The sequence below is a fragment of the Cryptomeria japonica genome, chromosome 3 (assembly GCF_030272615.1).
Source record: "Cryptomeria japonica chromosome 3, Sugi_1.0, whole genome shotgun sequence".
Taxonomy (NCBI): domain Eukaryota; kingdom Viridiplantae; phylum Streptophyta; class Pinopsida; order Cupressales; family Cupressaceae; genus Cryptomeria; species Cryptomeria japonica.
Window position 1 is genome coordinate 203,343,734 of NC_081407.1, and position 26,636 is coordinate 203,370,369.

The 26,636-nt window shown below is 36.1% G+C and overlaps 1 protein-coding gene across 8 annotated transcripts; it reads right to left on the minus strand.

Moving 5' to 3' along the window:
• Positions 1-1,193: 1,193 nt before the first annotated feature.
• LOC131034232 (autophagy-related protein 2) lies at positions 1,194-26,281 on the minus strand. 8 transcript variants are annotated; one of them, XM_057965639.2, is made up of 14 exons: positions 25,913-26,278; positions 19,937-21,030; positions 19,626-19,774; positions 18,668-18,966; positions 15,260-18,568; positions 15,028-15,140; positions 12,862-13,057; positions 12,496-12,609; positions 10,356-10,463; positions 10,058-10,190; positions 6,993-7,195; positions 1,993-2,189; positions 1,690-1,904; positions 1,194-1,584 (listed from the first exon to the last, which is right to left on the minus strand). In XM_057965639.2, the coding sequence occupies exons 1-13, from the start codon at positions 26,072-26,074 to the stop codon at positions 1,829-1,831; spliced, it is 6,153 nt and encodes a 2,050-aa protein (XP_057821622.2). In that variant the 5' UTR covers positions 26,075-26,278; the 3' UTR covers positions 1,194-1,584; positions 1,690-1,828. The 8 variants fall into 8 exon arrangements, with proteins under 8 accessions (XP_057821622.2, XP_057821627.2, XP_057821626.2 ...); XM_057965641.2 differs by lacking the exons at positions 1,194-1,584; positions 1,690-1,904; positions 1,993-2,189 and adding an exon at positions 9,844-9,885 and having other exon boundaries at positions 7,064-7,195; positions 25,913-26,279; XM_057965640.2 differs by lacking the exons at positions 1,194-1,584; positions 1,690-1,904; positions 1,993-2,189 and adding an exon at positions 9,844-9,885 and having other exon boundaries at positions 7,064-7,195; positions 10,046-10,190; positions 25,913-26,279.
• Between the last annotated feature and the right edge of the window lie 355 nt (positions 26,282-26,636).

A 26,636-nucleotide genomic window follows, 5' to 3' on the forward strand; every position in this document is an offset into this window, starting at 1 on the left:
CATTCAAACTAGTGAATATTGATGAGGGTTTCACAATATTCAATCAACTCTTGGAAGAACTCAATATTCACTCCGACAACATCTCAATATATGTGCAACTTTGAATGCATGAGAATAAGAGCAAAACCCATTTATATAAACTTGGAGGTGAAAGGAGGAATTTCAAATAATTCATTTCCCTTGAAACGGTCCCATTAACAATTTAAAAACAACTTAATTTCTAATTTTTCCTTTCCTACGCATCCAACTTGTGAAACATAACATCATTTTCTAATATTTAACACTAAGTGAATATTAAAACATTAGATTATAACTTTAGTGCAAATATAAAAATAATTCCAGACGCATTGCAGACAACCTCGCCAAAGCACCAGAAATTGAAGTTGGTCATAAGACACAATTAATGTTGAAGAATGGTATAAAGTGCCAAAATGAACAGTTATTATAAATAGCATGTTCTCCAGCAATTGTGGAGAGCAACCCAAAAAACCAAAAATGCTAAGAAAAGCATTGCAAGCAACTGGAATACCGAGCACCCACTCAGCTGTCAAAAACCAAGAAAACAAAAACGAGCCCTCCAAGAAAATTAGAGTCCCTTAACTACCTTCTATTAACCTACGAGAACCCAAAAATAGGCTAACAGAAAAAAGAAATGTCATATGACTAGATCCGAAAAAGGGGGACATTACATGAAGATTGTCTAATCTTGAATCAAGCATCTAATTCCAAAATTTTCTCCTAGATTGGTATAAGAAATAAATAAACCATTTTCTTGTAATATTCTTCCTCTATTCATCAACTTCTCCACCTCTTCCATAAGGGAGTTACCTCCACATTGTCTAGGGTTTACCTCCTAGTTCACCCCCTCTTTTTGTGCTTTGGTATCAACTAACTTTTTTTGCTTTGTCCTGGATATCACTTTTTAGTAACTGGGGCTCTTTTCACTCTTGGATTATGCTAATGCGTGTTACATATGTTTATAATCTCTCCCTCAACCTTAAAAAAACAATTACTACAAATTGCCCAAAGAAGTTAAGTCGTTGGATCAATTTTCCAGATGTTTTCTTATTGCTCCCCTTTTTCATTGTCACATTCAACATGAAACACTAGATAATAATCTTAATGAAAACAGCAAATTATCTGTACATGTTTTACAAAAAAAAAAAGTAGAAAAATCTTGAGCAGAGAGCACGTGAAATGCAAAACCAAATTTTATCACAACACCATTGTGACAATAACATCATGACATAGAATTTCCTTACATGGAAACAAATAAAAAATTGCAAAACAAAGAATGCTCTGCTCCTTCAAGCAAAGAATCGAGATAAGGAGGAAATTTTAGCCTCAAAACAAATACAATAAATGGGAGCAAATGTAACTGACTATCCTATCAGCCAAATGTCCACTGCTTCCCGGAACAAACAGCAGCCTTATCACTGAAAATTAAAATACATGATTTACAGGGCCCGGAACAGCAAGCCGCCCACCAGAAAACTTTATACAACATGATGCATGAACATCGGGATGCATACTTCTTTTATTTCAGAAAGCTTTCCAAAGAATTCAATAGGCAAATATGTACATCTGCAGATAACAAAGAGCCATGTCAGTAAACAAGGTTTATATGACCATATCATGTGGCAAACTCCAACTATCTAAAGAATGAAAAATAATCTCAAGTTCAATTACCTTCAGAGAGAAATAGAAATTGGAATCCAAAACTTCTCAAGGTGATATGGTACACGAACGATGGGATTCCCCCAAAACATACAATATACAGGGCATTATAATCTGTGAACAAAAGGACCATAGAACATCAACACAATTATCAATCAGCCACTATCACGGCAGGTAGCAGTCCAGAATACTTCTCCTCAGACTCTTTCTTCCGCTCAGGATCAAGGCTACAATCAGGAAGATACATCAGGATATAATTTGTAGTTTGTAAAATATAATCACTATAGCCATCTTTAAAGCTCGAAAGATAAATACCTGTTTCTTACTCCCAGAAGCACCCGATGAAAAGCACCAGCAGCAGCAGAAACTGGAGCAATAACAGCTGCTGGAGCACCTCGAAAGGCGGATGCAATAGCTGTTCCCGCCCCATCCCCGCGATTATATGACTTGACTGGATTGCTTATTAAAGAAGCAGCTGTCCTCTCCAAGCCACGTGTAAGACTTTCACAGGCCTGTAACAATCAATTCGTTTTTTCAATAGTCGTAAGTCTTCCCTTTTAACAACGGTACTTATGCATCATATTTATGGTGAAAACAAGACTTTAGTAAAAGGAAAGTTATTAATAACCTTTTAGGAACCAAAAATGTTGAGCAAACACAATAATTGCAGTTAGAATGATAGTGACATTAAAATGAAAATTTAAATGTCAAGTTACTAATAAAATGCCATGCATTGGGGGGGTTGTATTAATTCTGTTGTTCCCAATAACATGCCCTAAACAAGGTAAATGGCTAAAGAATACAAAAGCTACAAACTGAACTATACAAGAAAATAACATTTTGCCTCTGCTACTCCTGGAAAGAACTCACATACATAACACCAGCAAATGATATCAATATGCAATAACAAAATGCCTCCTACAGTCTGCAACAGGCTAAACTGGGACTAATACACTAAATTTGAGCGATAACTTTAGCCAATGGAAAAATCAGTGACCATTAATTCTAAATCTGATACACACTGAGACATTAGTGAATTAATATGTTACCAGAAAATTAGCATATATACAATCCTAATAGAAGAGATTGGTATATTTAACTTAGCTACGTGATATACTAACAAAGACCAAATTATGCAGCGGAAGTGCCATTGTATTTGATAAGGGAGTCCTTAATCATTCACATATCGAGCACAAAGCACATCACAGAAGAAAGAGAGAAGAACAGAAGCCATTTTTTGTTGGAAGCTCAGTGCAAAGAACTTGGTTGGAAATCTACAACAATCCTGGCAGATATAAGAAGGCAGAACCAAACCCAACCAAACAATCCCATCCACAGGGACGAATAATCCCAGTGGATGGAACAACCTGAAGAGAGTCAGGCCGGGCATATATTACAAAAGTATAGCATTTGTAACTGGAACCTAAGCTCCAGCAGAGAAAAAATCGCTCGCATGAATATCTGCAGAATTTTCAAGATTACGATATTAAGTTCAGAAAATGATCAGATAAACATGTATTCATGGACCAGCTTAAAAAACATGAGAGAAAAACTTGGCAAGTTGGTGAAAGAGGTTTTTGTTGTTCAAATTCATAGTTACCAGGAGACATGTCTCGGAGACGGAGACGCATCTCCAGTACCAGTGATGTCTTCAGAAACTTCTTGACACAGGCTGCTTTTGGCTACTGTCTCCTGCTATCTCCGAAATCTCACTACCAAAAATTGACATCTCTTGCTAGAAAACTTAGCACAAAATGCAGTAAAAGACCAAAAAAGGAAAGCAAATAAATAAAATAAGCCTACAGAAAAGCAAAGTCATAGGGAAATAAGTAATAACTAAGAAGGAAACTATGTCGCATGAAGACAAAAATCCATGCAAAGTTAAAGTGATTGGATCTATTGACAATGTAGACTTTTTGAGAGGCACATAAACAGTTGTATGACTGATTTCTTGTCATTGTAATAGCCGGCAATATTGAGTGTGCTCAACACCTATATTACCTTACATTCACCAAATTATTTAGACTAGCTATGGTACTGACAATATAAGCAATTTTAAAGTTAATGTTAAACTTTACCACTGTTCTTGTTTTCAAAGTTCTCTATTTTTGGGAAATTATTAAATTATATTAAAAAAAAATTGGCTTCTACAAGTACCCCCCGTCTCCTATTTTTGAAAGTTAGCTGTACCAGTACTGGTACCAGTCTCCGGAGTCTCCAAGTGCCCCCGTCTCCTGGTAACCTGGCTCAAATACAATAAGAAAACACAAACTAGACCACAGATCATCACAGCAAAATGCCTTTGACCGCAATCAGCATAAACAGTTTAAAAAATAATGGTCGATCATTCAGAATGGAAAGAACTTACCAAAGAAGGGGAAACAAAAGCAAGAAGCTGGAAAACCATGCACAAAGAATTTGCATCGATTGCATGATTGATGTGGCAACATAATACAAGCAGGATGTTTTTATAGGCATTTACAAATTCAAAAAAGGTGCATCATTAAATGCAAAGAGGCAACATATTTTTGGGTATGTAGAAAGATTGACAGAAAAGAAACTAGGAAAGTAGACAGAGACAACAGTTACATAAAGTAACAAAAATTGAAGTCAATATTCAGATCATCAGTGTCACCTTTTAGAGACTCAAGCCCATTCACATGAGAACATTATCCTAAATGAACGTTTAGTATACTTTGGAGTTTGGAGCGTATCACTACATTGGAAACAATAGATAGGAGATTCAGAATTAGATTCACTTCACCCCATAGTTGCCATGGGGCAGGACAGGTATTAGAAATGAAGACTGGGATGGATGCAGGTCCACCAGTTTTCAAAAAATGGTAGACGTGCTTGGAGACGGAAAATTCTAAATCATAATAAAGCATAGACTTAAACATCAACATTTCGGATCACACTCTATGATCCGTCATCAGGATGAATGAGAGAACATCTCCTTGATCTCTCATTCATCCTGATGATGGATCACGGAGTGTGATCCAAAACATTGATGATTAAGAACTTGCACAAAATCAAATTCAGAAGCTGTTTATCGTGATTATGGATTGTGGAAATCTAATAGAATTGATATTGACTTAAATTTTCCCCTATCTCCATAGAAATCAGTAACATTTTGTGAGATGCCATCCATGAGGTAGGACAACCCAGGATAGATAAGGATGTCTGAGACATCTCTCAACTATCCTACAGACAGCCAAACATACCTGACAATCATCAGGGGCATGAAAACCAAAAAAGGGTCAGATACTACAAAAACCTAAACAACCAAACCCACTTCCCTCAAACATTGCTTGCCATGATCAATTTCAGATTTTTGCAGCTGAAAAAAGGAAGAAACAGAAAAGGAGAAAAGAAGACAAAGGAACATCAAAGGAAAAAAAATGCAGTCACTTTCAGCATCGAGGACCATTACAAAATAAGCCACAATCACTTCTATTATGAATTCTATTAGATTTTTTTTCGTTTTTTCTTTTTTTCTTAAACCATTTTAGATTTTTTACTGATGTTTATTTCGTAGTTTGTTGTCACAAATTGCTTTAAGTAAAAAATGAGCAACAGTGATGAGTTTGAAATGGCGGGTGAGGAAATGAATCAGAATGTCAATGTGAGTTAAGTTAAATATGGTGATGAGTGTTCTACTGAAAACACGAGTTGTACCAAATAAAAGCCTAACAATATTCCTCTTTCAATCCAATCAACAAAATAATTTCTGCGGGAAAAGCATGATAGCTACTATCATCAAAAAATATTGTGCACAAAGCAATTTTAAGGTTACAAAACCAAATCTTTGGGATTTCCCTTAAATTAGAACATGAAAACAACTGAAAATCCAGAAGAAAGCACTTTTAAACATAAAAGTTTTACATAAAAGCACACTAAAGCAACCTTAAAATAAGCTCTCCAATAACAACCCAAAAATAAGAATTCTCCAATAACATGCCAATATCAATTCTTGACATGCAAATTGATACTGTTATTTTGGGGTTGGAAAAAGGCTAAGAAAAACATGCAAACCATTGAATAGCTGCCACCAAAAGTGTCATGCAAAGCCCCTGGTTTATGCTTGAAAAAATAGTGACAGGGAAAACTACTCTCACCAATTTGGAATAAGGAATCTTGTTATTTTCACCCATTTGATGATTGAAAACTGCTTAAATGCTGCAGGGAGCCCTAGGTAGTCTTCCATGAAAAATTGCTAACCCCAATCCTCAAATCTCTGTGGAAGATGAAACCTGGCACTTAAATGCTGAAATATTGACTGAAAAATTAACACTCCAGGTTCCAAAACCACAACTGCTGAAAATTGACTTTTAGAACAGGAAAACAAAATCTGAACAAACTGTCATCAACATGCTAGGGTTTTATATGCCAAAACAAAATACTGCAAAGAGTAAGTGTTTGCGTGAAAGGCGTGTTTCACCTAACTAGTTCATCACCTAGGTCCTCTTCACACATGTTACTTAAGTATACTTAGGTTACACATAGGTCCTAGAAATCTTTCTAGAAGTCTTAGTTGTATTTGATCCTTTATCACATATACTTCGTGTTTCCTAGTTTCATTTACTATTTATCATGTTAGTTGTCTCAAGTCATAAGATTAAGAAACGCCATAATCTTATGCAATCCTATGTTCACATAACAACAAGGAGGATTAAAAATAGTTTGTTATATCATTGAAAGCAACTACCACAGTCATACAGCCCTTAACCTAGCTAGATCAGCCAACTATACCACTCTAATAAAATCTATGTAAGTTCAAAAATGTAATTTCAGAATTTATCAAAAGTTGATTCAGATTTTGCTTATGAAATGTTTGAGGGTATGATCAAGTATTTTCCATAATTATTTTCAATTTTCAGTTCGCTATTCAGTTTGTTTCTTCTTTCAAAAAAAAATGCAAAAAAGTATAAAACCATTAAAAAATATAAAGGGGACAGTACATATAAAATGGCAAGGGCATGCAACCTGGATGCTATTAATCACTTGAAACCTGGTTATAACCTAGAAAGAGCCCCCCAAAGAGGTGTTTGCCACCTTTGTAATTGATCATTTTTCAAAGGCACACTCTGGAGGATGTCATGCAAAACCTAGGCACAATTGAAAGCCCTTTGCCAGTTGAAACTTGGACACAACCCAAAAAGTGCAAGCTTAATTTATCTTTGCTACTTAACTTTTGCCTTAGAGAGTTTTGGAATAGGTATTTTTACCAAGGGAGGGGTGATTGGAAAAACTTGGAACATTAAATTAAAATATAAATAAAATGTCAAAAAAAAATCATTGTAAACATATGATACCTGCACTAAACCCTGGCATGCATCCCCAGGTTGATTGCATTTTCCATCCATCTCTGAACATTCCCATGATGCTCGTGAAGACGAAGGTGGGAGGCTTCCTAATGCAGATTCTGTGTGCACCAGAATTCCATGGGCTCCTGATGCCAAATGAACCCCAACACTTAGAGCTTCAAGTGAGATGCTCTTGAGGAATGCTGTCACTCCTAAGCAATTACAGAACAGCAAACATATCATAAACTGATTTTCTTCATATTCTAGCAAAGTATGAAGCTTACTACTGATTTTATCCAGTAAATAAATAGCACACAAAGGCAGAGAGATATGATCAGAAAAAATGTTGCACAGCAACTTCTGAGCAAGTTTACATGCTTGAAAATGCTCAAAAGATTAACAGTAGGAATAGCAGCATTATACGAGATAGAACTTTTTGAGAATAGATGAAAGAAGAATTATACACATAATACTAAATAGTCATTATTGGAAGAAACTACTCCAAAGAGATAATTTTATGTCCAAGAACAGTAACTCAACCTTTCTTTTGCTCAAGTCTAGCAATGATTGCCGGAGTCTTGATAACAATTAGTATCATCCAATCAAGAAGGTAAATTTGAAAGACATTATATAACATGAGGAACCAATCAATGTCAAGGAGGAAACACTTGTGTGTAAGTTGGACATTAACCCCGAACAAACAAGAATTCAAGGAAGACCATAAAGAAGAACCTAAGGAGGAACAATCTCAAGATAAACTTGAAAACAAAAATTAAAAAAATCATGAGGAGGAATCCAAAGAAGTGCATGAAGACTTGATTAGATGTGAACGAAGGTCAAACCCATCCCTCACTTGAGAATATTTGGAAGATAGGTTTGAAGAATCAGCAAAATTGAGTGTATTGTGCATTTTGGATTAGCTTCCTATGGGAGACAACAAACATAAAAAACATAGCTTGAAGCATCAATGCAACAATAGCTACAAGAATACTTGATATCTAGAATCAAAGATGCAATGGCTTTACATGGGCACAACATCAAATAAGTTTCAACAATGGACATACATATAATCAAAGCATTATAACTACAGTGCATCACACTATCAGAGACTTATCACTTGTCAATATTTCATTTGGATGGTTGGACTTTCATGATTGGTGCCATTTGTTAGTAGTTCTTAGAAATCACTTGTGAAAAACCCAAACATCCAATAATAGAATATGTCAAGAGTAATGAAAAATGCATACAATAAATATGTAGTACTGATATACCTAATTCTCTGTTAAACTCAGGGGAACACCTTGAAGGTACAGTCACATCATGCTACAATACGCTAGAATAACTCTCTAGGATATCTCCTGAATGAGGGTTGAACCAAGTACAATATCTCCCTTATCCAATATAACATTATGGGTAGGGTAAACCCTTAACCCGCAAGTTAGACATTTGACCCAATACAAAATAGTAAATTACCACTTGACTCAATATAACATGCCCATAAATCGACTACTACATACCCCAATATATAATTGACAGTCCAACAGCTTTCTAGCGATTTTTTAAAGTGCCTAAACAAGGTCACCACTCACCTATGTTGAACAAGGTATGTTCTGATCTATTTTTCAATCAATCTAAGGTTCCTAGCTCTGTCCCTGAGCATCTTGTGGTTCCCTACTTAGTCGCTCTTTGCTCATGATTCCTTGAACCTAGTCAATGATGACTTGGACAAACCTTTACTTGTTGAACTTAGACAAATATATAAGAAACTAGGTGATCATATAAATTATACTAGCAATGGCACAATATAAATTATGGCACATTTAAAGGGTGTACGAAGTCCATATTGATATGAATAACTATGTCTTCCCAAGTAAAGCAGTCACAAATTCAATGAAAATGTTAGATTGAATCTCTTCAGGGGTGAGAATGCATCCAAGTTTGATTTCTGTACCAATGTTAATTTCGATCATATCAATCATTAGAGAAACATTCCTCCCTGAATTAAGGACAAGCAAACTACAAGAAGCAGCTCTTAACATTTAAAGAGTTTATAGAATCTTCAAAGTATTCACTTTCTAATGCACATTGATAGAGGCTCCGATACCATAGTCCTCCTTTACTAAGTATGGGCCTAACCAGCTCAATTTGAATTTGCAGACTTCATCATCTTTTTGTCAGTTCTGCTATCAAGACTCAGAACCATATAACTGGCTTGCACGAGTCAAGGATGGACATTTACTGGAAAAACAATGAATGAATTCAACACAAAGGACAAAGGATATTTGTAGTCTTGAACTTCCTCAAATGGCAAAGTGGAGCAATGTTTTATGAAAACAAGCCCGTCCTGACACACACATGAATGACTCAAGTCTTCTAAAGAAAAAAAGTCAAAAAGTTCTATTCAAGGGTGAGAATGCAACCAAGTTTCATTATTCTGAGATTCACAAATACACGCGCGTGCACACACACATTGACTGTTATATTTTACTTGCCTTGTCTCAGCATGTAATCTAAATTGCAATTTCTCCTCATAAGAGACATTAAGGTTAGTGCAAGGTAACACTGTTGTTCATATCTATCATCATATACATATACACATTGACAGTCATAAATTACTAGTTCTGTCTCGACATGTCATCTAAAATGGAATGTTTCCTGATTGAAGAAATTAATGTTAGAGCGATGTAACAGTGTTCTAATTAACCACAAGCATTAACATATGGTTTAAGAGGGCTGTATGCAACATATGACCAACTGTATCCATTGAATAGTCAACATTTGAAGACAAGATCAAGCACTTAGCCATATAATATTTAATTTTGTAAAGGCATTAATTAATCTTATCATCTCAAACACTCACAAGGACAAATCACAGAGGCCATAACCATGCTTCCAGTTTTCCCTGTAGTTCAAGATCAGTTTCTAGACTGCAAAAATGGCAGAAGAAATGATGGCACAAAATAGTACATTGCAGGGATGAAAACATAGGTATGTGAGCTTAAAATAAACAGAAGCAATGCACTTGTGCCAGATAAATCAAATGAAATTTATGCTTGCAGTACATTGTGTCAAACCTTTCCGCACGCCTTTGACTAAACGACGATCTTTTCTGTAATGCTCAGCTGGAACAGAAACCAATTTTGCAGCACCAGAACCAACTGCACATAGGGATCGGATAGGTGCAGCCCCTTTAACTAGCTTGTGCACCTACAAAGTGTAACAAGTATGAAAAATTAGTTAGCATAGATATTGTTTAACACAATTTTATCAATAGGGACAACCAAACAAGTGATTAATTAAACATTCTAAACAGGCATCAATATAATTTGAGGTAGGACACATACAGAAAATTCAAGGATAGGAAAGAATAACCTGATTTTGTGTAATATCTTCCAGCCATTCATCAATGACAATTTCTGAAATGCGAGCCCAGCCATAAACCCCAGCAGCTTCAACATGTTTTAAATGCAAATTGATGCCCTGTGGAAAATCCAAGTTTTACAGATCCCTTAATTTACAGAGCTAGTTCTCAGCTTAATTAATAACATATACTGCCCTATTTCCCATTGTCACAATATTATAATGAAATTCTCTGAACTAATGAATATTTTTTGCAAATTCCCAACAATTAGATGATGAAAAGAATAGTTCAATGATTTACAACATGTGAACCTATAAAATATGATTGCACTTTTGCAGAAAAAGGATAACTAAATTTAGTTAGTAAGAAACCCAACCAATTTAGTAATAGATGCAGTTCGTTTCCACTTAAACTACAGCATGTCATGTGTTGTTAGGAAATTGTATTAAAAATCATTATGACTTTGAGTTGCCCATTTGCTGATTATATGTAATGGAATTATTGAACATCACATTTTCTGATGATATGTAATGGTACTATTGAACATACTCAACTTACTTTCAAGTCATAAACAGACAATGACAATGAATAATGTAGCTGTGAAAGGCATTGGATAATAAGTAAGCACAATTAAAAATGAATAGCAAAAATGATTTTTATCCGGATACTCCGATGCTACAAAATGTAATGGAGACACAAATAAACTATATGTTCACTTTTGCATATGGATATGCATGTCTCCAAATTTTTATTTATACGCTCAACTCAAATCTCTTCACAACTGAAAAATCTTGAAAAAATAAAGAGATTTTATTAAATAACTGATGCCCACAAGTGACCAAAATAGGTCACTGGGGCTTGAAATATAACTAGAAATAATTGCAGGAGGGGCCAAAAGGAGGCTCCAAAGAGGCTACAACTAAAGATAGCTAATTGGAAAACAAAACCTGCAAAGAACATTTGTTTCAACATTGTGTGTGTGAAACTAACTATAGGGAAATAACAACCAGAATCTCACTTAACAGACCTATGTTATAAGCAAATATCCAACATACTGAAATATAACACAAAATGTATGGTGGATCAATTTGCCTTCATCTTCAATATTCTAAAAGAATGAATTAGAAATACCTTAAGGTAGGATTACACCATAAAATATCACTTAGGGAACCACTCCAAGATATCTCCCACAACAAGATACAAATCGTATATCTTACCATACCTTTACTACTCAATAGAAACAAATAATCCAGAATTCACAATCACTCTACAATTATAGATGCCACAAATACGACCACTTAATAAGTAATAGGGGGGAAACCTTTTTACACCCTGAGGCGGCTAATAATGAAAAAAAATAATTTATTGTATATACTTGTGTCACAAGCTGCCAATTTGACCCACTAGAAAAGTTACTTATTGGGCCCATCATATCTTAACGTGAGTCCACCCCCTTATGTCCTAACAACATATACTCATAGAAATCATATCGTCTATTGGGAGTGGACAATATCCTTCTCTTGGAATGGTCTTAAAAGAATATACACTAGCAACAACACCTATAGTACAAAAAAGGGAAAATAGTCTCAGAAATTCTGTAACCATTGGAAATCTTAATAGCTAACTAGGTGGTTCGAGATGTGTTTATGGAATAGTTTTCAGCTGGTACCATAAAAATAAGTGGACCAGGAGGGGAAATTTATGGAGCAATTTGATCCCCATGATAGAATTTATTGTTGACAAATTTGAAAATCACTGCTTCCTACTTAACATGAAATTAACAAATTAGCTAGTTTCATAAGAATAGTAATCACTCAAATGTATGCATGAAGTAATATGCTGCTCTAGCATTTTGGTGTGACAAGCCATATATATTTAAGAGTTAATTTAGCAGAACAAAGAACATACCATGTCAAAGTACAATGTTTCACAAAAATATGTCAATTTGAAAATTTATTCAATCAGAATATTTGTCACAAAGCATATAGAGTAAAATCACCTAAATGTCACCTGTATACCAGCCTGAAGCAGATATATTATGAAAATTAAATAAAATAGCTTGACTTGCCATTGTGATGTTATAAGTAATCTGATAGTAAGCCACAATAATAACAATGAAACAACAAATCCGTAATCCACATGAATGAATACCTTCCATGAAAATAGATTAAGCAGCTCAGCATAATTGCCCCCTTTTAATGCAACAAAATTAAATCGACGAGGAATGTAGTCAACATGAATGGTCAATGGTCGTATTTCACATTTCTGTCAAAAAAAAAAACATTTTCAGTATATTAAATCTAAGAAAGGGTGTCTGCAAATGTCTTCATTGATTAACCAATCATCATATATTAAACAGTATTTAACTGTAACTATATTATACACCTCCTCAACGTATCTCTTCACTGGATCAGATTGTGGCACAACCCTCAGGCATATTAAAAACAAAGAAGGCGGATTACAAGGAAATTACATTATTGATGACAAGAATTTTTTTGAGTGGTGTGCTATTAGTACCTGAAAGAAGGGGAGAAGATTGTTTTCTGTCATTGCATCGGTGGCATGAACTGGAATACTTCTGTTGCTTGACATTTGACTAGATGAATCTCCTTGTACAGAAGCCAAAGCTGCTAATTGGGAAAAAAATTCAATAAAGAAGTCAAGCTGACTTTGATCAAGATGTAACCGTAAAGGATGCAGCTTCACAAATAACCTGGCAAACAGTGATTTCAAAACAATCAGCATACATGACTCAAAACAAAAAAAGGCAAAAAAGCTAATGTTTCATGTTTAATGAGAAAAAATTATTTCTGTTAGTTTCACAATGTTGACTTAAAGATTTTGACAGGATATCAGGCAAATCCCACAACAAATATGTCCTTTCCCCTAATCATTTTGAGGGAAGCTGGAAAATGGAAAGAAAACAGAAAATCAAAGCCTCATTTGAAAAATGCTACCAGAAACCAGGTATTGGATGTGAGACTACAAATCTTGAAAAATGATCACCCTGCAAATTCTCAATAGAAATTAGTAAATTACACAAAAGCCATACTGTCAACAACAAAGGTTCACATGAGCTTATCAGCATTAAAGGCAAGGCCTAACATTATCTTCATAAGAAGGAACCTATTAGCATTTTATTTTACTCTTTCTAGACAACACACAACAGAATGGTAAGTACCGTAAAATTATTCTTCAAAGTAAGTAGGGAAGCTCCCTAAGATCTAACTAAATCTAAAACTAACAGAATTTACAAACATACATATTGCACAAGATTTTATGGGGCTTTGCATTTATTATCTGATTGTGATTTCGCCCCAATTGTGGCACCAAACTTTAAGCAGTCTAGGCTTGCAGTAAGATTTCCAGATTAAAGAGAATAAACACTTCAAGCATGAGGAAGCACAACCTCCTATTATTAAAGCAGGGACCAATATTTTGCTGTAAACAAAGAATTAGCTGAAAATCAGAGACCAACATTTTACATCAAGTGGAAACGATTACATGGATGAACATCACATGGTTCTAAAAGGAGGCAATAAAACACTTTGATAGCCTAAAATAGGCTCTTTTCTGTTTCTTCTAATTCATCCTGAAAATAGACTAACTAAAATAAGGCAACATCTTCCTGATTGTTTTATTTAATATATTGAAGCTGGTCACTGGCATTGAATTTAGGCAATTTGCTTATATTGGCTACTATTTTGCAATGTTTGAGTCATAACAAAAACAAAATTAGGATTCAAATGTTGCTTGAAACTTCGTAGTTGTGTCCTACGTTATTTTGACACCACTAACATTGCCCTATTGTGTGATTTTTACTCAAATGCATCCACAATCACCAAGATCACATAATTTTTTCATGTTGGCCATTCCCATCGTGGTTTTCATCATTACTTGCCACTAGGGTTGTTGCATTTTTGGACTAGCTTAACCAACTAAAAAGTGTAAATTCACTTTTTTTAGAGCTGGACTCAGTGATGTCATTGCCATGTGAAAAAAGCATAATCCTCCTTAATGCTTTAAAACTCACACTTGCTAATCAAGTTTTCTAACCAACCAACCACTTGTAATAACATCAACACTTCTTTACCATTTGTTGCTATCTTCTTGAGCCATACTTTGCTGCAAGTACTTTCTCCTTATTGTCATTTTCAACTGAAGTAGCCATTTGAATGTCTTTCCCTAGTGGCACATTATGCACTTTCTCATATTCATCATTGTTTTGATTGAACAATGTTTAATCGACCTTGTGCATTATTTCCCGACCTTGTCATTGCCTTTCTGTCTTTGAAAGTTGACTCGTCATAGTTCGCATTCCTCATCCATGAATGATCTGCAACCACTATTAGTGAACTAACTAGGACATGACCAGCTAACATGACAGATTGAAGAGAAGGATGACCAGTCTAATATTGTCTAACATGACAAGGATACTAATAGAACCCAAATTGATGAATTGTAAGAGATAGTTTCCACAGCTTGATTCAAGCAATGGATTTCCATACAAATAAAATGCAAAAAAAAATTAAGATGCATATGCGGAATATTTATAAAGCCTATTAAACGTACTACTAGGAGTAAATGCTAAGATGATGTTTATTTTATACTGCAGTAATGAAGATTACTAAATTATAAGATGCATTACTAAAGTTAAATCTTCTCTAGTAAAAGAATGCTAACCTATATTCTTCAAGTGGAGTTGAAGGGTCTGGCTTTACAGCTTCTAGCTGCAATTTCAATGCTTTTGCAGATGACTCTCTTGGATGCAATATTGAATGATAGTCGAGCAATACCTTATAAAAATAGAATTAAATTAGAAAATATTATATGCAAATAAAATCTACAGGGAACTGGAATGTAGAAAAATATACATTTTTAAAATGCAGATTATTGTACTGAGCTAAATTTATACCTTTTTCCAAGGAGCATTTTCACTGTGATCTAAAATTAAGAGATCATGTATTGAAAAGGAAATTTTTGATGCATAAACCCCACCATCGGGAAAGGCATCATACTGAAAGTCTACTCCATGCAATTCAACTTCCAAACAAGCACTTTCATTTCTTGTGCATTCTCCATTTGTAGTAAGAGAATCACATTTCTTCAAGATAGGCCAGTCTGAACCTGCAATCATCCTCCATTTGACACTGAAGTTCTTAAGCAAGATTCGACCTAGTTCCTGCAAATTTTTGGAGGCTGAGATAGAAGCTCCAACAACACTGGACAAGTTGTCTTCATCGTCTTGTGATCTACAATTGTTCCGGAAATTAACTTCTGAGCAATGATTTTCCAAGACTGTCACTGTTGTGTCATACCAAACACCCTTTCCATCCACAACATTAGTTGAGGGCATGTTCTTGGTGATTCTAGGCCTCTCTGGTTCCCCAAACGATAGTTTCTTGCTTTCAGACCTTTGTGAGCTGGCAAATACTTCAGGATGATAATAATAATCTTCTATAACAGGAAATAAGACATCCACTCCCCCACCTTGAATGCCTGCTTTAGGCTCGCTTGGTATTCTGTCTTTCACTGTATAATCTAAATTCACAACAGATGTAGAAGCTGTATAATCCAAAGAACATCCTTCCTCTACAACAGGTCCACTAACAAGAAAATGAGACTCGCCTTTGCATGTAGAACCCAAAACTGCGCCATTTTCAACTACTCCTTTCAAGTTTATTCTTGGAGAAAAAGCATTTTCAAGAATGCCAACCAACAACCCAGCTAGTGCATCTTCACAACTATCAGAGTCATCCATATCCTCATCATCACCATCAGATGCGTCAACATTCCTGTTAACTTGGGATGAACCCTCAGAATTTTCTCTGTTGACCTTCATTAGACTTCCCTGCTTGCTGTCCCTTAGCCTTGTCTGTAGATGCACAAACGACTCTTCAAAATCAGGTGCAAATAGTTGCTGAAGCTGCACAACCAAACGCATAAGAGTTGCAGTTGTGTCATAACAAGTTTTTAACAAAATCTGATATTCGTTACATGTAACTTCCCAAAGAAGGTTGTCGTTACAATTCATTCTTACTACCACTTTCATTGAAGCCACTTCACCAATCTTCACATACCCTTGAGAGAGTAATGCATTTGCATCATAACCTTGTTTGCTACTTCTTCGTTTTGATATGTCTAAAACCAGAAGTCCTACATCTTGGAAGAAGACGTTGTACTTTTTCTCGACAGTATTTGACTTAGTCTGAATTGAAAGACAGACTGAAGAAGCAGCTAAAACACATGCCACTGGTGAGCATTCCTCTTCAATTGAATTACTGTGGTTGCCAGAACTTGGGGGCACACTTGTCCCGGAACTTCTTATGGTTGGAAACCTAAAAAAAGGTTCATAACTCACAGCAACATCTACTAATTCTAGTAAAAAGGAAGTGGCATAGGAACTGTCATGTGAATTGGTATCAGTTCCTTCTGCACCAGTATCAGGACATCGATGTTTATCAATAGCAGATTGACTAAAGAATGAAATGACTGCAGCCAACCAGTCAAGCCGACCACCAGGAGCAATGAGTGTACTGCAGCGGATTACAACAGTTGTAAGACTCTGCAATTGTTGTGGGTGGCTAACATGTATGATTGTTGTTCCTGGATTACCACTGGACAATACATTAGCCCCTCCCCCATCACCGCGTCTTAGAACATTCCTTTTGCAATGTAATAAATCAAAATGTTTGACTGCTTCAGATGATTTTTCCATTCTATCACTCAGTGATCCTTGCAGCAATCCCTCATCATGACTCAACCAAAAGTAAGAGGCTCCAGAGACACCTCCAAGGTTTGACACTGACAAAGTATCAAATTCCTGAACTCTTAAGCTAAAGTCAGCCCATAAACCAGGAAGTTCCTTCTTCATTGATGCCCTTATGTCCAGCAATTCTTTCAAATGCACGGCAATATCAACAACCTTACACTCTAAGAGAAATGATATCTGTGATACCTTTGAGCAAAGGCCTTCACCCGTGTAGGACTGGCTTTCACTGTCATGATTTTCTGAATTTGAAGATATTCTTGTGTGCCCATCAAAACCAACACAATCAATGAGATCACTTAGAAGATTGACTATCACAATGTGTTCAGAGCCATATAGATCAACCTTTGCATGTGGTAGAGAAAAGAAAATAAATAAGGTTGAACTTTGGATCATCTTCTCTCGAATGTGAGAATCATTATCTTCTAAAGCTCCTGCAGTAGTTGCGCGTATAAATTCTTGGTTGTTTGGAATGACTTTAGCATTTTCAATTTCTCTTGTCCAGTGTTTATTGGCTGATTCCCATACCTTTTCTGCAATCCTACTCCCTGATCCAGGAGCCTCCTGCCACTGGATGCCAACGGTTGAATAGTTTTTTTCTTTTTCACTGCACACACTGAAAACTTTCCGAGCCTGAAGTGAAAGTTCTTTGGCGGCACCATTCATCCACTCACCCTCATTCTTTTTATTAGGTGAAATCAAAAAAAGATTACACTCCCCCACATTTAGACTGATAGAACTTGACGGAGAGATGTAACAATCTTTTAGAGAACTTTCCTGTTGTTTGAGAACCGTTTTAGGCTGGCATTTACTTAAATGTACACAATCAGACGTATCAATACAAAGGAAATTGTGTGTTAGAGAGTGTGGATTAATGCTCTTGCTGCTTTCCTTTGGAAAACACAGAATAACCCTAGAAGATGATACAAGAACAGTACCCCGTATGCTCCCTTTTGAGGAATCATTTCCTCCTGTAGAAGAATAGTCATTTGTTGGTTCATCTGAAACTTTGTTGAGTTTGCCAGATACATTCTCAATTGCTTGAGTCAAATGCCACAGTCGATTTGCCATGTAAAAATCAACCCATAAAACAAATGGCTCAAGCTGTACATCAAAATTTGTGCAGCTAATTTTGGAGTTGATACAGTTAGAATCAGCAAATCGATAAATCAAGGAAATCTGATGATCAGAATCAGACTTAGAAGTTAACAATTTAACCTTAACCATGTTAGCCATGTTGTTTGCTGCATTAGAAGTCTGCAGAGATAGGGGAAAGGAGGGCAGCACATCTTCAACTTCAGATTGTAAGCTACTGATGGATAACATACTAGTTTTGATGTGCTCTTCAAAATTTGGCAAGCTGCAACTCACTTTTTTCTCACCATCTTCAGGAAGGTATTCAAATATTTCAAATTGCTTCATACCTGCTTTGAACCTCACTTCTTCATCTGTGACCTGCCAACACCAATCACAAAGAATCAGTTGGCCAACCAAGCTTAATAAAATATGTCAATATGTCAATAGTAGGCCAGCCTTTGATCCAACAATCCTTACTTGAAAGGTAAATTTCAAATTTTCGAAGTTGGCTTCCAAAAACAAATTTTCTGTGGCCCAACACCTAGCCTCCTGTTGCAGACATTCAAACCTTGACTTTTCCATGGAAGATGCAAAACTAGCATTGCTGTCTGCTAGGGAACTGGCCCTCAAGCCATCCAATCGTCCAGTATTCATATGTGAAAATGTACATATACCATCCAAATCACTTAAACGATTATGATTCAGATCTTCAATTGCAAGAATCACCGAGAAACCAGCCAATTTTGTCTTCAGATTGCATTCCACCCGTTGTTCTCCTGCAGACAAAAAAGAAAAATACTGATTTTATAAAGATCGAGGAAGAAATGAATTTTTTGAATCTAGGACATTTCTAACTTAAATTCACATATGTTATTGTAAAAGACACATTATGAACAAGCATTAACTGTCGCCATTTGCACCCACAAAATGCAGATTGCAGAATTATTTTCTTTTAACACATTGAACTCTTACTTGACCTGACTTAATAACACTGAAAGGAAAATTTCAATGGCTATTAATTTAACCAAATTTAGAATGCTTAGTTTGTTATTCCTAATTTGTTGTGCATTCACATGAAACAAACACAGCTAAAGAAATTCTGTATCCATTAAAACTTTAAATAATTTGCCTAAAAAATGTACTCAATTAATCCCAGAAAATATCACCAAATTCCAACCCTGTCATGGAAGTGAATTTACACTTCTAATTTACATAGCCATAGAACATCCAAAACCCAGTATTTTGGGATGTCTTCACCGGCTGAATCCTAGATTACCTATATGTAGATCATCTACCGTTATGGTTGACTACACATCAGTTTCTGCTTGATCAGCTGCTGTTGCCCTCTTGCTAAAATTTTTAATAAACTAATGTATTTATTGATGCCACGTGACATAAGCAAATAGAATATCATTCAAAAATGTCAAACACTTACCAGAATTTATGAGTACCGGTCCATTAGAAAGGGTAGAAGCAGCAGTTATAGCACTAAAAACTGAATAAGTCAAACCCAGTAAGCTGCTACTAGCTGGTCCAACTTGAAAGCTCCGTGCACCATCAAAACACTCAAAGAATTCATCAATGCTGTAAGTGCAATTACAATTCAGACATTTAGAATTATGATATATCTTCCCAAATGCCAAATTGGGAAAGGTAAAAATACGATAGAATATTTGATGCATTAACAGAAACTAGAGATAAAATCTACCAAAAGATTAAGCACAGCAAGAAGAGCATAACAAATACCTTTCTTCTAGATCAACTCTTTGCATCCAGTTAGATATGAACCTTGACTCCGGAAACAAAGTAGATTTTGCAGTTTCCTCCATCACTGATGCAGATACGCTTGAAAATGACTCTGCACATGAACTAAACATTCCCTCATTCATCAGTGATTCACTAGGGCAGCGATCACATGCATGCTCATCATGACCAAGCCCCAGATTTTGTCCCTTATTCTTAGGAACAATTGTAGGTTGACTGTCAGTCCCTTTATATCCTCCAAGAGAGTGAAACAACAAAATCAATCTTTCTATTGTACATAGCTGCAATCTCAATGTAACAGGATCAATGAGAATTTCAGCATCAATTTTGGGAATATCTGTGCAGCCACTTTTCCAAGGTATGCTTAACTGAACAGATCCAGAGAAGCCAACATCATTACCTTCTATGATTGGCACAAAGTTGTCACAAATACCACTTCTTGCTCTGTTACCAGTTAAAATCGATGCAATATGTGTTTCTGCTTGTGCATCCATGTACGGTGGTGCATCATAAAGATCAATTCTTGCACCACAAAACTTTATAATTGGCATCAACATAACCACTCCTTTTAAATCTTCAGAAGCATAAACATTTTCGCAAGAACTGCCAGACACCCTAGTTCCATATTCTATTTCTGGCATTCGAAGTACCAAAATACTATGAGATTGACAACTGCTTTCAAATCCCGATGCTGTACTAGATGTCTTTGTTCCCTCCTCAAATGCAATAACAAGATTCTTTATTTTAACACGAAGACCCAGAAGCAGACTTTCCACCTTCTTTACAATCATCTGAACTCCATCATGCACACCTGGATAATTGAAGACTCCTTTTTCATGTACCTTAGAGCCTTTCACATGCTCTGCAGCAAGCCTTGAAGATGATGGTTTGGAACATGCTTCTGAAATAGAACATTCATCAGTACATTCAGAAGTTCTGACCTCAGTTCGTGGACTAAGAACAAGTACAACATCCTCCAGTTCAACCTCACAATTGTCTATTGGAACTTTCCATGGAATTTTGATTGATAATTTGTTAATAAATCCTTCTTTGACACTGACTGCTGCTGCACCCAACTGACCAATACCAACCATAATCATATACCATACAAGTCTCAAAGTTACATAAAAATTCTGAAAATGGCATTAATAGAAACAAAACAAATGTCTGTTTACCCTGAGTTAGCTAATAATATGGCACCTGAAACTCAATACCTGGTCTTTGTTCATTACCTTAGAACCTGAAAAAAGTGTTTTAACACAAGATATCTACATGTCACCACATCTGAAACTCGACACCTAAGTTTTGTTCATTAATATACACATCCAAAAACTGAATTTTAGTTTTTTTAAGACAACATACCTACAAGTCATCAGTTAGCATGGTCAATCATCATGGCTTTCCACAAACCTTGAATATAGTATATATAAACATCAACAAAATAAAAGATCCTACATGCAAAATAAATCTTCCTATGAGGAAATCCTCGAAGTTCTTTGAGAACCTTTTTCTTCAGTTGTTGTAATGTAGCATATGGAACAATACAAAAGAAAATTTTGACAACAGCTGAAATAGACATTTATAAGAACCGAGGTTTGATCAAAATCAAAAAGCTGGAAACTTCTTAAGTCTTAATTTAAACCCACACCATAAAAAAACATGTCACAGTAAACTAAACCTAACACAAGACTAATAACAACCTACCTGACAATCATCCTGTCCAAGAACAGGCACATATACACTGAAGGAGAAACAAAAAAATCACAACCAAAATAGCTGAAAACATTGGAACATTAGTAACACATCTACTGGCAGTATCAAGAACAAGTGAGTGGGCAAAATATTGTGAGCATGAAGGGGAAAAAGAAGCATAATTAAAAAATGTAGACTCAAGGATCCAATTGTACTTTCTACCATTCCTAGTATCCAAGGCCACAAAAAATAAGTGATAGAACCATCTCTGCTAGACTATGTCCATCCTTGCTTGAAGCATCCATTGTAAAACCACATAAGTTCCAAATTCCACCCTTATTTATATCTTCTTCGCAAATCACAAAATATTTTTTCTTTTAAAAAAACCTCAAAAGAGTTTTTATGGAGCTTCCCAGAAGAAAGCACACTGACTATACAGTCTGATAAGATCTTCACTTGTTTGTAATGTCCCCTTTCTGGACCACTCTCTATTTTGTCCTAAATTCACATGGAACAAGGCATATATTATAGTTAGGGGTACATTTCTTCGGAATAAGATGAACTAATTCTGTTCTGGAAACCTGCAAACAATTGGGTAGACACGGTTCATGAAATAAATCTATTATTATTGCAAAGAAATCATATATTCAACATTATACAGCAAGTCTGATTTTTATGTGAATCTCACTCTTAAAAGATATGGAATAAGGAGGCATGGTAAGGTGCTTTAAGGCAGTCATTTTCTCCCTTCATGCAATCCCCTTCCATTCTTCCATGGCTGGAGAATATTGGGTTCATCAACAGTCCCTCAATGTAGGAGTAGAAAGGGAAATTGCAATAGGGTGCCCTAAGCCGTTCTCTCACTTTCACAATGTAATAGGGTTCCCTAATAGCTGTTCTCTCCCTATTTGCCACTGTAGCAGGGTGCCCTGTAGCTGTTCTCCTCAAATTGCAGATTTCCTTCCTTCACTTTGATAGATTGTTGTAGTGTTAACATATATTTTTATGCTTTAATATATAACAGATATGAGCAATAAATTCATATACAAAACTAAACAAAAATTTCTATAATACCATAGTTGGATTGGAATATTCACAAGTTATACTCTGATCTGATTATAACAGCGTTCAAAATTCTGTAATCTTCTTTTCTGTTTGATGTCCGATGATTGATGAGTGATTGATTGATTGAATGAAATCCCTTGATTGTATGATTTGATGTATTGGTGAGTGATAATGTAATGAAGTCTGATTTGATGTTTGAATGAATGCTGATTGATTGTTTGCTTGATTTGAACGATTGCAATGATGATTGATAAGTGATCATTGAATGATTGGAATGATCTCTTTATACTTCATTGGTGAAAAGTACAGCACCTTTCATAAGACTTGGGTCACTAGCCCTCATTAGAATTGAGTCACCACCCTTCATTGCTACCTTTTAGAATAATATATTATTTCCCAATCGTTCTCTCTTTTTCCTCCTCAAATGAGACCTTCTTTCTTTTATATCTTCCATTGTGAAGGAGAAGTCAAACCCCTCCTTTCTTCTTCCATTAACCCTTCCTTAATCCCTATGCTTCATTCTTTCTTCCTCTCTTCATTCCATTCCTTGATTGATGCCTGCACCCTTCTGTATTAAACTCATAATCTGAATTTCTCATTATAAATGGACTGAACCATGGAGGATGATACTAAAATGCACTTTTGTGCCTAAAGTTGTTAATGACCATGTTCTACCAAATCTCAATTCTCTCTTTTTCGGTAAAGCAATTGGCATGCTGTTTTCATTTAGTTCATTTTAGCTTCCTTTGCTAGTGAGATATTTATGAGATCACATGCAATATAGTATGGGCAGGATTTGAATTATCTTCAACCTATCCATTGCCCAAAGGGAGTTATCATTGTATAGCAGGACAGTTAATCCAGAGAATACAAGAGATGGTGCTGCAGCAGGGAAAGGAAGAGCGGGGAATCCAAAGGTTATGAATACATCTTTTAGCTTGCCTCAAACATCACTAGAAAGATCCCATTGCTAGACCAAAAATAAATCTTGGCTAAGTTTTATCATATAAGGCATCCTCAAATAAAAATCCACTTGGCTCAGATAGGCGATGAAACTTCCAGAACCCTAACTAAATTACACTTCCTGAGAAATCAAGGCTTGAGTTTAGAATTAACCAAACTCTTTAAGGGTCCTATAAAGAAAGGATGAGCTCAAGTAGTAGCAATATAGGTCTTCCAAAAGACTTCTGAGCTGAAATCTGTTGAAATAATAGCTAGTTCGGATTAAGTTAAATTTCAATGTTGCCAAATGGGAATTAAAAATGTAAACAACTTGTGCGCTTAATACTCCCTTATTGTAATTGGGCTAGGACCCAAACATTGTGTGTAAAATGCAATTTAATGTAAGCCTCAAAACAGGCAGTAAAAGGCAAAATTAAGGCAGAACCTATTGAGCAGTCTAAACAATATTATTGTAAAATATAAATCATACAAGCAAGCCGACTTGCTAAACAAGTCAATGGCATGGCATTATAGAACACATATGAAGCGAATTACTTCCCTAATATTCATCTAAGTATTCAGAAAATTTCTTTTGAAGATCAGCGAATCATCTTTGAAGGCTGTCAACACCATTATAAGATCAGCGAACATCTTTCTTGAAGGCAGCGAATATTAATAAGTGGCAGCAGTCATCATTGAAGATCAGTGAATCATCCTTGAAGGCTGTCAACACTATTCTGGGATCAGCGAACTTCATTCCTGTGACGGCAACATTTGTATTTCAGATAAGTTCATCACTTCAGCATGCCCTAGGGTAATCGCTGTGATTAGGTTGCTGTTAAACAGTGAAGCTCATTGTAAAAATTATATTGGTCTTACATAATAAAGATCTGAGATTAGTGACTGGGTTTTTCACCTCCAAGAGGAAGGTTTTCCCAGGGTATCTGTGTGATTTGTGTTTGTTCTTCATTGTATTCTGATTTCTGCTGTTTATTGTTTAATCTGATTGCTAAAATCAACAAAATCTACAGAAGACATGATGAACTGTTGAAAATGATCAAATATTGCATTCAATTTTGAGGGTCTCATAACCTGACAGATGACATCAGGTACAAGTTCCAGGTGAGTCTGATAGAAGGCAATTAAGACAAAGGTTGAAATTGGCTAAAATATAACATCAAACCTGCTGGAAGTGACATGCCATAACAGACCAGGTGGGGTGCAAGTCCTGGGTGAATTTGATGAAAGTGACAACCTTGATTATGGCAATCCTTGGTTGTAACAACTAAGCCAAAAGTTCCAATTGGATTAAATAACACATCCAGCTCCAACAAATGTGGCCAAATTCAAGGTGAATTAGATGGAAGCCATAATTCTCAGTCATGCAACTAAGAAAAAAATTGAAATTAGGTAAACTGCCAAATCAAACTAAATGGGAGGGGTGTATAGCAACTGAGGGGTTCAAGTCCTACGTAAATTTAACATAAAAGAAAGCCACTTTGTGGTGACAACTAAGCCAAATTTTGCAATTGGGTAGAACAGCACATACAGCTCCAATGGATTGTGCCAAGTCTTATGTGGCTTTGATGGAAGACATACCCCTCAGTTGTGGCAACTAAGCCAAAAGTTTAAATTGAGTGAAATACCAAGTTGAATTCGCTAAGAGTGCCACACAGCAACAGATGGTCCGGGATACAACTTGGAGGTGAATTTGAAACAAAACAAACCCCCTCGTTTGTGGAATATAAACCAAAAGTTACCACTGGGTAAAATTATAAAATACCACATCCAGCTCCGATGGAGGAAGCTGGTTCAAATTCACAGCCAGTTTGACAGAAAACATACTCCTCGGTTATGACATAGGGTGAATGTCGCCCTGCAGGATAATTCACCAAATCTGGAAAAAGAAAACAGCATCTATCATGGCACTTCCCTCGGGCAGGCCAAGTTAAGTGGAGTGTACAGGAACAACAAGGCGAGTTTTACTCCCAGTGAGTTAAAGTCCCGGATGAATTTAACGGAACAGATATCCCTCGCAATGATAAATAAGATAATTTAACAAAGCCACCAAAAGCAGCCTCTGCTAACCGAGAGTCTCACTCCAACAGGCCAGCCCAGGGCGCGGTAGCGTTAAATTAGGAAAGCAACTTTTCAAATAAAAACAGTTCCAAAAATTTCAATTGAAAACAATTCAACATGTACAACCTGAGCCCTGCATGAATACATTGATAAACATGTACAAAAAGGAAAAAGGCGCACCTGTTGATTCAAATATTGAGTATTCAATTGAAGAAGATTGAGTTGAATTGTGCCGGCACCAAGCTGGACGTCAAGCCCTTCTAAATCGAGCTCCCCCAAAATGAATTTCCCCAAAAATTTCTTCAGCCCGAATTTAATCGCCCGTTTCGTGAACCACTCCATCTTTATTCGCGTGCCCTTTTAATTCTCCCTTTTCGTATAGATGAAGGGCCGATGGGGGCAATTGCAATTGCAGTAGCTCAGGACGATCAATGGTTGGACGCAGTAACCCCCTTCGTCCCGCTGCACCAGAGAACAATTCATTATTTCTTCACCCTAAAAGAGATCTAATAAATTCTCCGCAACATACGACAACGAGAGTAGAGAGAAAAGAGAAAATAAAAGGAGTCCGCTGTAAATAGAAAAGCCGCCGCCGGGCCCATACCTTTCCCAATTTGTCTGCCCTCTCTAACCGCTAGCGGCTTCTTCTTCAACACAGTTAAAACGGAGAGCGCTGTAAATGCAAAAGCCGTCCCAATTTTTCTACCCTCTCTAACCGCTAGTGCCTTCTTCTTTAACACAAAGTTAAACCGTCCAATTGTCGTGGTTTCGCGCAGTTTTCATTTTTCTATTTATGGATAAATTTGTCCGTGTTTTGCGCGTGGAAGCAAATGACGCAATGGACCAACGGTTAGATGTTTTATTATCGTTATGGTTTTATTATAGTTGTTATTGTTACTTTTCT

Bases quoted from the DNA above. Each gene is read 5' to 3' on its own strand.
- LOC131034232 (XM_057965639.2), bottom strand. From the start codon at position 26,074: ATGGAGTGGTTCACGAAACGGGCGATTAAATTCGGGCTGAAGAAATTT. The intron at 10,464-12,495 runs GTATTCATTCAT...GATTTTCCACAG, and splicing joins TTAATCTATTTTCATGGAAG to GGCATCAATTTGCATTTAAA. The intron at 7,196-10,057 runs GTTTGACACAAT...GTAATTGCTTAG, and splicing joins AGTCAAAGGCGTGCGGAAAG to GAGTGACAGCATTCCTCAAG.